Below are 15,099 nucleotides of genomic sequence, written 5' to 3' on the forward strand. Positions count from 1 at the left end.
AACCCAAACAAGCCCAGGAATAATATGCAAAGTCCACACAGTCAGGACGGATCCGGATTCAACCCTCAACCCAATATTGGACAGTTTAGACTATTCAACCACCCTACCAAGAATGTTTTTAGGATGTGGAAGAAAACCAGAGCACCCGTAGAAAACCCACACAAGCCCAGGAATAACATCTAATGCCCATGCAGTCCCGGATCGAACCTTCAACCACATTTTTGGACAGTTTAGAGACTATTCAACCAGCCTAACAAGAATGTTTTTAGGATGTGGAAGAAAACCAGAGCACCCGTAGAAAACCCACACAAGCCCAGGAATAACATCTAATGCCCATGCAGACCCGGATCGAACCTTCAACCCCATTTAGGGACAATTTAGAGTGTTGAACCAGCCTAACAAGAATGTTTTTAGGATGTGGGAGGAAACCAAAGCACTTGGAGAAAACCCACACAAGCCTGGCAAGACCAGGCAAAACTCCCCACAGTGAGAATATTTTCTCACAGTGTGTATTTCAAGTTGCCCCGCCCCCCTCATCGTCCATCCAAGCCGATTGGCCGTGATCTGGTGTCAGCTGACGCCTGGCTACGCCCTTTCCGCTCCCCGAGCCGCTTCGCTCTGGGCTCTCCGAGAGTTGGCTGCTGTCGCTTACTCGCTCCCCAGCTATGGACAACTTTAGGTCGGCGCTTTCTCCAGCGTCGTCTCGCTCTTTTCGCTCCGACGGTGGACATCTGAGCGGATTATAAAGCCGATTCGACGGGCGCATTTCGCGTCATCTGACAGAAGAAAAAGGAAAAAAGGAAGGAGGGGAAAAAGGAAGCAACATGCCCGTTTCAACTCTTTTGCCTTTCACGGCTACCCCGAGTCGGAAGTCCGCCAACCCGACCTCCTTCAGGTTGACGGAGAAATTCATCCTGCTTTTGGTCTTCAGCGCCTTCATTACGCTGTGTTTCGGGGCGATCTTCTTTTTGCCCGACTCATCTAAGCTGCTCAGCGGAGTTTTCTTCCATTCTTCCGCCGTGGAGACCAACACCCGAACCGGTCCGGACGCCGTTGCGGGAGGAGGCGCGTTAGGAGGCGGCGCAGGAGGCGGCGGCGGCGTAGAGTCCGAAGACGAGAAGGTCTTGATCAAAATAAAAAAGGACCATGAAAAAGCCCTGCTGGAGGCCAAGGATACTCTGCAGAAACGCCCCGATGAGATCAAGCAGGACATTTTAAGCGACAAGGAGAAAGTTGCCCAGGAGAGTTTGCTTCAAGGTGGGAAGCTGGCCAATGATTTACCTGACGTCAGGTACCAGAGACCCCCAGGGGCCACGGGCCACGAACCGGCGGACCCCACCACTAGGGAGCGGAGAGCCAAAATCAAAGAGGTATGCTTCTTTAGTGGAATTCCATGCAGAAATAGCAACAATAACAAGTGATCTCCATTCATGGCCATTCCTGGCAAAACCCAAACGGACGAAATCAGACCGCCACGAATCATTTCCCAACCGAATTAGCTCTCTTATTGACCGAGCGCCCGTCGTGCGGCGCTACACTCGCCGCTGAAACGTTCTCCAGCTCAAGCGTGGCCAGAGTGGCAATCTTGCGATTGTTGTATTGGAATTAGGCCGTGTGGCACGGGTTGTCAAATCCAGGCTCTTTCGCAATCGCCGTTTGCACGCCTGGCCGACATTTATCTACCTGCGTGTCGGGTTTCACGTTCTTCTTGTTCTCTTAAAACCAGCGTTAATGATTGACAACTGTCTGGTGTAATGTCTGTTTTTTTCCCTGTTTAAAGGCAGTGGTCTCCAAACTATTCCACAAAGTGCGGGTTTTCGTTCCAACCCTTTCCACCAATCGGCAGTGGAATGCAGTCAGGTGCTTCTTCCGATTTTTGGACTTTTACTGGATAGGATCTCATTTTCTGACCATATCTAGTACTAAGTAATAAGCTTTATCGTATGGTGACATCACTACTAGACGTCTGATCCCATTTGACAAAATCTCATGCCATCAATGGTTGCCAATGAGTTCATAATTTGACAGTTTTTAGACAATCCAGACATACTTTGTTATGAGTAAATACATTGGGTATGTTTCTTTAGTGAAGGTTTCCCTGTAACAATTTCTTTGGGTTATTAATAGTCGTAAAAGTTCACACTATTGACATAAAAATATTAAAGTACATCTTCAACTTATTTCTTTGCGAGTAGTACTTTCTGTTCTTCTTTTGAGTCCTTGTCGACTCGGAACATTTTCTACCAAATTAGTCATTTGCTTTCGTCAGATCTTTAACGATGCGAGTGCTTTTTGTAATACGCCAATCGCCCATATTGTCTGGTTCTTGTTGACATCTTGTGGTCTAATCGCCACCGCATCTCATTTTTTTGGAATTTAATCTTGAAGTTCCGCCAAGGTACTTCTTAGGAACCTTTTGATTGGCAAACACATCGTTCGGTTCCATTGTTTTTTTGGTCTGTTACATCTGTGTTGTATCACAGTCATCCATCTGGCGACGGCCTGACTTTTAAGGCAACAGCAGCCGCTACTGTGCTTGTAAAGAGTAGCGCAAATGGTCTGGCTTGAGGGATATTTTTTATACTGATCAAATATTAATGGAGTAACAACAACAACAACAACATAGCTTTGGGTATAGTAGTCCGTTTTTCACTCACTGACATATATTGTACTCTGTTTAGTGCATATTGTATTCGTAGTAGTAATATGGGAGTATGGCAGAAAGTTTTTTGAGTAGTAAAAAGGTAATTTTGGCAAAAAAATGTTAAAAACATGTTAACAATTGCAGGAAATTCCATTTGTGTCTGAGTTGAAGTATTTTCTAGAGAAACACATCATAACTGATTGAGTATTGATATTACTCTTGATTTTCTGGTTGTGCCCACCTACTGTTAGAATAAATAACAAGCAAAAGGTCGTGTTGTTGTTCTGACCGGTCGGGATTTAGCGTTCTTAGCGCCCGCCGCATCACATGAATTGGGGTTAAAGCTCAGGTCAGCTCCGTTGATGTATTTATTTTTTTCTTATTCCTTTACAAAACAGTGAGAAACCTGTAGTTCAGCAACATGAAAAACACGTTGAGGACAAAAATAAGTGCCATAAACCCGATTCATAAGGAGTACCAACTGTATGTGAACATGCTGATCTTGCTAGCAGATATTTTTTATTGACATTCTATGGCTCCTACTGGAGCAAAATGGCAGCTGGCTAACGTGCATCTAATGACATAACGGCTACTATGGTTGGATAGTGTAGCGTTATCATACCTTTGACGAGACATAGGGTCCTTTAAGATGCTACTATGTTGCGATGGGTCATTTTTAATGAAGGCTTTGGGAAAAGTTAAGGTTTAGCAACCCTTATTTTTTTAACTGTTTCTTTTTGGAATATGTAGTCGGTTAGCATTAGTGCTAGAGTTCATGTTTCCAGAAGTTTCTATAGCAATGTTGTTGCACCGTGTCCCATTGTTGATTGTGAAATCTGATATTTGGTTTATTGTTGGCTAGATAGTGTCACCATATGACGTTTCTGTGTATTTCTTGTTCTTGTTTTGAAGATATCGCATTGCCAGATTGGGTAATTCCACTTGGCAATTCAAGGTCAGTCCCTCCTTTGATTGGGCTAACGTGTTGTGTCGCTAAACAAGACCAAAGGCCAAATGGTTCACGGGGGTCAAACCTCAGCGTCTTGATTGTGTTTGCCAACAAACACCGGTTGCTAGAACCCTTCCCCGCGGAGGCCTAGCCGGCATCTCCGAAACAAGACGAGTATATATCCACGGGGTTTTGGATCCGTCTCCAGATTAAATGCCCGCTATCCGGAGCCAGCCGGTTAAGAGACTTTCTCTTCCCCGTCGGGGGTGCCACGACTGTTGACCTCCCAGAGAAGGATAAACATCTTGTTTGTGAGCGAACGCCTCGGTCCTGCAATCAGCCAAATCTGTTTGTCGGGTCCGAATCAAAGAGAAAGCGGCAGGCCGGCGGCTGGCGAGGTCTCTGTAGGAAAAGCTCGGGAGGCGGAGACAACGGGGGGGCTGGCCCAGAAAACGCCAGCTGATAAATAGGGGGGGATGAAGGCGGACCTGGCTGGAGAGATGTTGTTATTTGACACCCTTAAACGAAGCTTTTTATCTGGTGGTAACTGCTCAGAGTAGATTAGGTTTCGGGCTCGGACAGAAAGGGAAATAGAGATATACTCGCTAGTTGGGTTTTAAGGCTGGTCAGTTGGAACTGATGGAAGATTTGGGGAGATAATAGCTATTTTTTATGGGGTAGAATGGAGTTTTGAGGTTTAGGTTGACTGGGATTACAGTGGGATTACAGGTGAGGGTATTTTGTTGGGAATCTTTGCGATTAGGGATTGTTTAGGGTCAAGGAGATGGAATTTAGGATCGGGAGGTCATGGAAATGTCAAGAGTTCAATTAAGAAAAAATATATTTAATAGCTAGACTGTAGGATTTTTAATTAATTCAATTTAGGTAGTATCAGTTGGGATTTTTTATCTTTATCTTTGTTTTTAGCCCCAAAAAGACTTTGATTAGCACTTGGTATGGAATTAAGGGAGCATTTTATTTTCATATTTAGATGGAGGTTTATCATAACATTTGTTTTGTCTTTAATGTAAAGTTCGACTTGGCTAATAAATCGTGTCTGGCCCTTTTCTCCACAGAGTAGGAGGCGTTTAGCGCTTTGCTAACCTTGTCCAGGCTGAAATGAAATTTCTTTATCAGCCTAACCCAAGTGCAATTTCTGTATCGACCATTGAACTAATTACCTCTGGCTGGCGGACCTGCGTTTCTCCACAAGTGTGCCAGTGAGTGTGTGTGTGTTTGTGTCAGCTAGAGTTACCGCCGAGCTCCGAAAAGACTGGGTTTAATCGTCTAATGGATATAATAGCCCCGACTTGCGGCCTGCCCGGCCGGCCGGCCGGCTTGAGTGCTTTTCAAAACACCCGAGAAGCATCGACTTGTATTGCGCCGCTACAAATTGTTACAAACAAACGGGGTCTTCGCGGCGTTGCTAGATTATCCTTTCTTCTGGTCGATGGCTGCCTTTTTGCTGATAAAAGAACCCTTGGATTGTGGGGAGGGAAATGGCTACATTGATAAGTGCATTATTTTAAACCTCTTATGCATAAGTGGTATCACAATGACCCCAAAATAATAATTTAAAACATTTTATTTCTTCAAATATTTTGTTATGTTTTTAATTTGAAGAAATTGGCATTTTTGTATGACAGCCCCAAATGTTTTCGTTTTTTTTATGTTAATGCTAAATTTTAATAGTTTTTTGTGTGTATTTTGCTTATGTTTTTTGTATTTTTTGTTAGGTTTGCTTGTTTTTTTGCATTTATTTTTGTTTTAAAAGAATTTTTGACATGCCTGACCTTACTGATCAAGACTTACACAAAAAGTATCGTTTTTTTATTGGATTTTATTCCAAAAAATGCAAAATGGTCATTTTGGGTCCACTTATGGCAAAAGGTTAGATCCGTTACATGTACTTTTAATTATATAATCATAGTTTTGCATTCCAGTTACTCATACATCTAAGGATTAGTTAAGGTTGAGCTGCAGTGTATGTATTTTTACATTTTTTTCAATATTCTCTGATGTTTTCTAAAAAAAAAATGGAACATATGGCTAGCCTGCAAGACATGTCAAATCCAGTCACATCACTGTAGAGTGGTACAGCAGTCAGTGTGGGTCATGAAAGGCCCAGTGGTTGTTTACATTTGGGTGGGTGGTCTAAGTAGGTCTCGCTGTGGGAATCGTTCCCACAGCGGATATTTCAAAAACTGCCCCGGAGCCGTAAGGGCACCCCACGGAGACAAAATAGAATGGCGTTTCCTTGGATTCTCATTCTTTTGACCAGGCCAGCTTGTCGCCCAAAGCCATTTCTCGGCCTTGCCATGCCGTTTGCCATGTTTCTGCTTGTCTTGGTCGTGGAACATAACATTTGGAAAAGATAAATGTCTTTGTTATTTGTTGTATACGTCAGAACGAGTGTGAGGTTTTCAGTGCCAATGGCAAAAACAAGTCGGTCCAGTCAGCTGACAGACGGAAAAATGATGGCATATTTTCATCTTGACTTTTCAACTCATTGTCTTTTCATTGCCTTTCATAATAAAAATCATACTCTGGGGAATTTGATCAACCCTTAATGTTATTTTTAAATATCTTTAACCCCAAAAATGTGCGCCATCCCCAAAAACTCAACTTAACCTGCTATTTTCCAGCTCAAGCTCAATTAGCGGCGTCTGGATGTCAGGTGATTTAGCCACGAACGTTGAAGATTGAACGTTTTAAGTGCTCAAAGCGTCCCATTAAATATAAATGGCACATTAGGGCGCCGTGTCAACGTGTCTTCCCGCCACGGCGCCGATTTGAAATGCGCCGGTCGGATTTATTGTCCGATTCGGAGACGTTCGTGTATTGCCACGACTTTAAACTGATAAGACTTATACGCCGTCAAATACATGCTAATTGCTACGTCAATAACGAGACACCGATACACTTCGAGAGCCGCATTTTCCGAATTCGGTGGCTTGGTTTGAAATCCCCGCTGTGGCTAAGAGAAGTAACTCAACTTTATTCGGACGGCTCTTTAAAAAATGCCTTGTGCTTAAAAGGAACAAAAGACTACAAAAAGGCTTTTAGGCAGATTGGAGTTTTTTTTAAAAACGTTTGACGCTGAAAGCAGACATTTTTTGATTGAAAATTTAACAGCGTTACTGGATAAATGTTTTAAAATGGTTCCATTTGACACGTTTATGGTCTGGCTTTAGCTAAGTGAAATGTGTAGCTTATTTAGGAAACTACTTTTGTATTATATATTTTTTTTATAACAAAGGGGAAATTAGCAAGCTTTGCTAAGATGCTAACTCTGGTGATTTCCATATCAGGAACATTTTTTTCTTGCAGAAAGGCAACAATCTGGCCATTTTTTTGCATTTTTAGCACAACCAACTTTTGGACAACTCCAGTTTTTTGCCACTGTTTGTCATTACGACGACCGCTCATGTTTCAGAAACGAATGCTCCGGGATATTGAATATCCCTCTTGTCCTGAGCACATCGGGGGGGTCACAGCCGGCTGATTTTCTTTCTCCAAATCCAATTGGGTCTATTAGCCAGAGTCAGCGGCTGTCAATCATCTAGGCAATTTATTTTTCAATCTGTCCGTGCATTTGTGAGATCTGTTTTTTTTTTTTTTTTGCTTCCAGGGTTGCCAGGCAAACTTGCATATTTTATTAGCTAAAGAATGAGGTGTCAAAGAGGGCGGGCTGAGTCACCAAAGCACAGCGCTTTGTTGTTTTATAGTAATTAGCCATGTGATTTATTAGGGTTCGAGGTCATTGCGCAATCAGCAAACTGCAGGATTTCGCCGCTGGGCGTTAGCGTAGCCTTAGCGTGGCGTGATGGAGAGTCTTGGAAAGTTGCGGTTGAGATCAGCAAGTTGGAAAATGCTTTCGTGGTGGAAAAGGAAACTTTTTAATGTGGAAAACTAAGAGAGAGTTGCTTGGGAAAAGCTATTACACAATTTATTTAAAGTTAAAATTGTATGAATTAATATAATCAAGTAGTTTATTTCTTTGGGTGGCCATATTTCTTTAAAAAAGAGGATCATTTGACTTTAAATATTGGAAATGTTCACTTTTGAGATCAGTTTTGGTACAAAAAAAAGACTTGAAAATACAGGAATGACAGCATTTAAATCATTTTTCTTCGTCTTGTTTTGATTTTTTTTGCAGCAAAAAAAAAATCCAGCATGCGGCCAAGAAAATGAAGCAATCGAGATTAGATCAAATCAGATCAGATAAGAATGTGAAAAGCACTTGGGGAAGTCCCTCAATGACAATTTTGTTAGCTGTTGCTATATGGTATTTATTTATTTAGTTTGGTGTGGCAGAACAGGCTTGAAAAACAGGTAAAAATACAATCAGGCGTTTCAACTTTCACTGTAATGTGAAGTAAAAATGATAGCAATGAAAACGGACAAGTCGTATTTTGAGGCTAATACGTTCCAGTTGATAAAATATGACTTATTCAATACACCGCTTAATTAGTCCGGAGCGAGGCGAGTCTTAATTCCGTCCACCGGGAGGCGCGGGATAATCAACGTATTATTGCGCTTTTAACTGTCAGACCCCATAAAAGCGTCCGCGTTGAATAATGCCGGGCGGAGGTGCGTCAAATTACGGGTTTGGAAATTTAAAATGAATTTCTTTTGTGGCGGAAGATACTTTGGAAAAAGTGGATCGACCTGATTGGCCAGTTGTGAGAGTGGATTCGTCTTGTGGAGTTAAGGACAAGTCAAGCATGAACTTAAAAAAAATAATTCAGTTTTTATGACTTTCAGCATGGATATTTACATTTTTATAAACTTTAAGAAAAATACAAAAATTCTTCAGTTTTTATTGGTTCAGCGTGGATATTCATATTTTTTTTAACTTAATAGAAATAAATTTAAAAAATAATTAATAGCAAAAAAAATCAAGTTGTGAATTTGTGATAATCAAGGTATGACTGTATATAGCCTAGCAATTGTTGTACTACTTTTAATAACACCAGCAAACCGCCATTGTGAATGCAGTGGCGTACATGTACTCAAATATATAGTTTGTAAGTAATTTGAATATTCCGACGTACCAAAATATATTGTATTTTTATTAGTGGTGTGAATACACTGAAAACCTACTCAAGGATTGTTGAATTAAAAGCAACAAGAAGCAAAGCAAGAATATATCTTCCTTTACAAGTAAATCACCAAATATCAAAAGGAAGTGAGATGGAATCATGAAGTCAGCCGTAAATTCCAAGAAGGAACAGGAAGAAACCCGTAAACACTGCAGAATTTACCTAATATGAATGTGAAGTAGCCTGGAAACATCAATTTGGAGTGACCCTGAATCCAGGGATTTTTTTTCAGAAGAAATGCCACAAAGTCAACAGCAAGTGACCCAGAAATGCCTCAGGAAGTGACTCCAATCAAATTGGAGCGAAAAAGTACCCATTTCAACCTGGAAAAGTCAGAAAATGACCCAGAAACCATGCCAAATCATAAGCAAGTGACCAAAAAATCAGCATAAAGTGACCAGGAAATGCCCCGAAACAAGAAGTGATGAATATGTGCATTTTTCCGTCCAACATGAAACCATTCCCAAGCCATTTTTTTATTCCGACTTTTATACTGCGTTTTTAGTACGGCAGCGAAAAAACATCACGCCCCAGTATCGACATGAACTTTATCTGGCAACCCCAACGATCTGTTGGAAATGGCCCGAGTCAGAGTTTGCGAAGAAAGCCAGCCAGCCAATCCCGCGGCGACGGCCACGCCACCCGAATCCCCAGCGTCTGATTGCAGTTCAACGACCCCGATAACGGCGTAGACGCCGCGTTTACACGCTGATCGATACAAGCTGATAGCTGTCTGGGGGGGAGAACGGGGGAGGAGGAGGATGAAATCAACGCGAAAAGAAGGAAAGAAATCTATAGTCCAGGACCAAAACGGCTTGTGGCGCTTGAAGCAAACTCCCGCGGGGGTGCCGTGATTGCCTGCAAAGATGTCACGATAAAAGCTCTACACAGATGTCTGGGCGCCGTCCAGGAGAGGAGCTCCGGCGGCCATTTTGCCTGTTTTTTAATGAAGTAGGACAGCGCTAGCTAACGAGTTCATCGCAGAGTCCCGATTAATCCCGACACGGCGCCTTTAGGCCATCATTGCGATTTTTGGATGAGTTTTCTGTTTAATTTTGCATGTCAAAAGTGCAACTATAACGTAAAGTATACATATGTACTTCATTGTATCATTTCAGCAAATTTTAAACCTGCTTACATACTGTATTGATTGTAAATATGAAAATAAAAACCTTTGAAAGGATGTATAGCACTTTAAATAAAATTGATCGGGAAAACTACGCCCTCCTGTGGCCAAGTATGACTACTGCATGTAATGGCATGCCTGCTAACTAGTGGTCATAAGTGGAAGTGTAGCCACTTGTTTATTTCCATCAAAAACACTTGTAGAGATCAATTCGGACGGATTTTGCAAAGTAATATATTAATAATAACCACATTTTTAAAATCTGTCAATAGCAGTTAGCGAGTTAGCGACCGTGTCTGCCTTTGATGACGCTAAACAAACCCGTCCATTGCTCGATTTAACCCAGGCAGGCGAAATCAATCTCTCTACTTTTGAAGTACTCTGAAGCTTTTTTCGTAACGGCCGCCACGCTAATGCTAATGGAGCTTTTCTTTTTTTTTTTTTTTCTCCGAGCGTCACTCGGCGTCATGTTCGAGTGCACTTGTCACTCGGGCAAATTGCGTTCGGGCAAGTATTCATTTTGCCGCCATTAGCGCTAGCGCGCGCTACCACCTGGGCGACCGGTCGGCCCTCGTATTTGTCGGTCTGATGATACGGAAGAGAGCCGAGTCGGGGGAGGCTCGGATTTGCATACGGCGAGCGCTCGGGCTAATGCGTTCAGGTGCGCGCCACGCTTGGAACGCAATTGCTCGGAATAATTGAAATTAAAAAAAGAATGGTGTGTTTTCCGGCTAATTAGCGACCATTCATGCTAGCTGCTTTAACTCCTCCATGCTGAATTGAACAAATATTCCTTTTTTAAAAAAAAACATTGGGGAATGTAGAAGTACATGGAAGTCATAATACTGGAAATGTTTCTAAATTTTGAATATTTTAACAAGTGAATAAAATTATCTTGAAAAAATATTCCAAATATTCTGAGTCGTTTGTCCGTAAATTGATTGGTAATTGAGATTAAAATTGTAATTTTTATGAGCCTTTTTTATTTATTAAAAAACATGATACATCTAGTTATGAGGGACAATTTAAAAAATTAAATAAAAATAACATTTTACTGTCCAAATGCTTGTTTCTTCTTTTTGGTTTTCGTTTTCTGTGTTTCTATTTTTTATTTTTTAGCCGCAGTGCATTGCGCCTTGTGTACTTTGATGATGTAAGGGGAAGATTTTGAAATTATTTTTCTTTTAACTAACTTGATCAAAAGGAATTTTTGACGGCGCCGCCCAAATTCGCAGCGTGAGGGGCCTGGATCCACATCAAGACGTTTTGTTTGCTTCGCCAACGCCTTGCCAACTTTGACGATCCGTTGACGTGAGATTCCAAGAAAAAATCACTTTTAAAAGCGCTCCAATCAAACGATATAGCCCATTAAACATCATAAAATGTGTCTATTTAATCCATTTTTAAATATTTGCAAAAAAATCTACAAAATTCAAACAGACGCTTAAATCTACAAAGTAGTGCCGCCACCTAAAACGATCCAGTGTAAACTCAAGCAGTAACTACTGGTTTTGACTTTTAATAAGTAGCTAATATTGGTTTTATGTGGATTATGTCTTGCTATTTTTGGGTTTGTTGAGGGCTAGCCACGCCCATTATACCCACGTTAGCCATGTTTTGGCAGGTTGGAAAAGACGCCGTTAGATCACCCGGCGTCCTGAGCGAAGTAGAATTGATCATTGTTAGTCGCCAATGTTCTCCCCGGAGGATTGGCCCGCCAGAGTAGCGATTGTTGAAATGAGCTCTGCTAAACAAGGTCAATAGCCCTTCGCCCTTTGCACACTACATTAATGATGTGCTGCCGTGTACTGCGTTTGTTTGCGCTGAGCATACAACTCCCACTTCTCTTTTCTTGCCCCTCAAAAAGTGGAAGTGGGACGATTTGTCACGCTTTTTCGTGTAAGTGAAAGTGTTCGTAAAACTGAAAAGGGGTTTTCTATTTTTTAAACCAGATATCCTAATTAGTGTTGTATCCGTACCTGTACCAACACTGCTGTTTTTGCTAGTTTAACTTTCTTTTAATCATACATTTCAGCCCACTCACTTGACTGTAAAATAATTTCTATTTGTATTAATGTTCCTAAATGTCCAATCCATTAGACAAGGCAACTCATTGATATGCTCATTGGATGTCTTCAGCTGATTATCTGATTTCCATTTTTCCATTCATTGCCCCTCAGAGCAGCCATGTTGGGACAGGCAAAGTTTCCATCAAGTCAATGCAGTGACGTTTAAAATGAAGTCCGAACTAGCTTACCGATTATTTTATTTTTGACAAAACATTTGCTATTTACTTAGTGGTTTGCTATAGTAGGGCTCCTTTTTTCCTGGCGGCCATTTTTGGTCGTAAACAATATCTCGAAAAGAGCATATATATTTTAGCACTCCCTGATATTGATGTCTTATCAAGACCAACGTTAGCATCACTGCTAACAGTCGCGATAAGTACAATACGTAGAAAAGTAGCGGAATCAACAACGATGACAACCCACACCGATAGCGATCGATAGGCCGAGAGGCCTTTTGATCGTATTTAAGTCGGCGGCGTTTGTCCCTCGGAACTCCGCCACCTTTCAGCACCGAGCCAATTACCTCTCCCGAAATAGCAGCCGGTCCTAATAGCCGCGACCAACCTGAAAAAATCCTGAGCCGTTAATCCAATTAGCGCCGGCATGTCGGGACGCCGATAACGGCCAGGAATGTTTAGCCGTGCTCGTCTTTTGCTTTTCGAATACGGCTCGTTGTGTTCGACATTGGATTCGCGATTTTATTCCGACAATGGGTTTTCCGACACGGTGACTTTGGTGTCTAAATTTCATTTTGGGGCCCATTTCAAGTCAAAACTTGGTCTTTTGCTTTCAGAAATAATAATACATTGTCGTAATAATTGTACTTTGCGTTTTTTCAATTGTCTCAACTACTGTACTGTTTTAAATCCAATTTTTAAAATACCCTGAATCAATTTAACCATGACAAATTTGTATTTTAGCACTTCAACTTGGTACCTAAATTAATATAAAACATATGAAATAATTTAAAAGCTGACTTTTGAGAAAATGTATGTGGTTTACTGTGTGTGGTTTTAGGGTGGTGCGTTAGCCATATAAATTGTGGTAGCACTTTCTAGTCACTTCTTCTTTTTACGGCCCCATAATCGGGTTTCTGGCGGCTTTATTTGGGATCTTGCTGTCACACTTGAGCTACCCAAAGCCAATTTGTCAACGGGCTCCGTCGGTGGTGGCTTGGAAGCCCCCGAAAAGATGGAAGCCGTCCCGGGGGAGCGAGCCTCTTCTCCACTCGAGGAGCTGTAATTAGCGGCTTGGCTAGCTTTAATTAGCGGCTTTAAGATGGGACTGAGGATGCCGTCGCTACGTTACATGCTTTGCCGCGTGCCGGCCAGGGCAGGGTGTCGTCACTTCTCTTCATTCTTTCCGTGACCGGCGTCCAATCGCAAAAAATATCATACTCAAATATGTCTATCCATTAGAAATACATGCCAATTTTATTGATTTATTAATTTAATTCATGTTACAATCCACTCAAGGAAGGAATAAGTTGCACTAAAGATGACTTTGACAACCCTGCCGCTGAAGATGCGCTTTAAAAATAAATAAGTAATAATCCAAGTCATTTGCCTCCATTGATTTAACATCAGCGCCGCATCTAGCACGCCAACGCGTGAAATCAGAGCTCATTCATCCGCCGTGACGCAAGATATTTGCATTCATGTGAAAATCTCTTCTTCTTCTTCTTCTTGGTGCATTTCAACATAAGCCCTCCTCCAACCCCACTCTGTCATTGAAATTGATGCCAGTTCAACTAATGAGCCCGTCAAGGTAAAGTGCACAGATAATGAGCACAAATGCCCCAGAATCGCATTTTTTTTTGTACTTCAAATGAGCCATTTTCTATCTTTTAATGTATTTCAAATCGTAATCAAGCTTCAATTCACTTTCGTTGGGACGTTAGCGGTGTTAGCGTGAAACTAATTTCACCTTCCGGACGTCTAGCGTCATCGATGCTAATCGTGCCATCGCCGACGTTAGCGCGAGCTAGCGTTTGAATGCCTAATTTAGCTTGAAATGACATTCCCAGCGTTTGACTTCCACCGTTTCAAAAGCGCTGATTTTCCAGTGGTCATTTTGTAGCTTCGCGAAATCAAACGCGCGGATCGCCGGCGTGTCACCGGCCGATATTATTGTCGCCCAAACTCTCCCGAGCGCCCTCTTATCTCTGCTTGCGCAGCCGGCGTTTGACAGGTGAAGAGCTAGCCGAGCTGAAAATGAGATTTTCTAAGCTGCTTGGTCGCCTGACTGACTGCCCGGCTCACTCATCCGGCGACCGATCCACTGACTGAGCAGGTGTCTGTCCGCCAATCTGACCGGTGTCTAGCTCTGGCCGGTTAATGAATAGCTACTGTAACAGGGTGTCTGCGACTAGAGTGAGAATCTCGGGAGGACACGGCATTTGCTAGCAAGAATCGTTCAACTCAATGGATTTTAGCTGGGAATTATGGGAAGACATGGTTTCTGTAGGGTATGCGTTTGTTATTTCAATGGGAAAATGTTGTCATGTGACCTTAGTTTGGGTGAAATGGAACATTGTTTATGTTTCTATATTAACTATACTGACTTTAAAGTATTTTTTGTGTAGACAAAGACAAATTTTACTCTACAAAAGTTGAAAACGGAATCATAAAAACAAAAAGATATTTTTCAACATTTCTGTATTTATGACCAAGCCGTAGTGTGCATGCCAGGCCACTAGTTGGCAGTGTAAATGACTCCATACATATTAACATCTTATACCCAACAATGACAAACAATCCTATTTTATTCCAAAAACCGCAGCAATATACCGACACATTTCCCTTTTAACAAATTCCGTTCATAACTCCGATGCTAACATACCCGCTCCCTCCATCCACATCTTGACATAGCCACTATTAGCATGCATGTAAGCATTTCTCCCCCATAGCATGAACTCACATCTGGTCGTCTGTCTTATTTTCCCTGACAGATGATGAAACACGCGTGGGACAGCTACCGACGCTACGCCTGGGGTTCCAATGAGCTGCGACCTGTCTCCAAGCAAGGCCATTCCAGCAATCTGTTTGGTGAGTGTCCACGTCGTCAGATTGGATTTAGCCTTGGCCTTTAGATTAACACCTGATGCGTAAACTCAAATTAATCAGACACAGTATTGCGCTTTTTTGTGGTAGACTGTTTGGGAGGTCCAAAAATGTCATAAAATAACCAACATCTGTCTCTCAGTA

The 15,099-nt window shown here is 41.9% G+C and overlaps 1 protein-coding gene across 1 annotated transcript in view; it reads left to right on the top strand.

Annotated features, from left to right (window-relative positions):
- Window positions 1-611: 611 nt before the first annotated feature.
- Window positions 612-15,099, top strand: part of man1a1 (mannosidase, alpha, class 1A, member 1) — a 31,466-nt gene continuing 16,978 nt past the window's right edge. Inside the window, exons 1-2 of the mRNA XM_077744247.1 lie at window positions 612-1,370; window positions 14,844-14,940. Coding sequence (XP_077600373.1) covers window positions 825-1,370; window positions 14,844-14,940 — 643 coding nt within the window. The 5' untranslated portion in view covers window positions 612-824. The remainder of the gene's footprint in view (window positions 1,371-14,843; window positions 14,941-15,099) is intronic.

Source organism: Stigmatopora nigra, chromosome 2, assembly GCF_051989575.1.
Source record: "Stigmatopora nigra isolate UIUO_SnigA chromosome 2, RoL_Snig_1.1, whole genome shotgun sequence".
NCBI lineage: Eukaryota > Metazoa > Chordata > Actinopteri > Syngnathiformes > Syngnathidae > Stigmatopora > Stigmatopora nigra.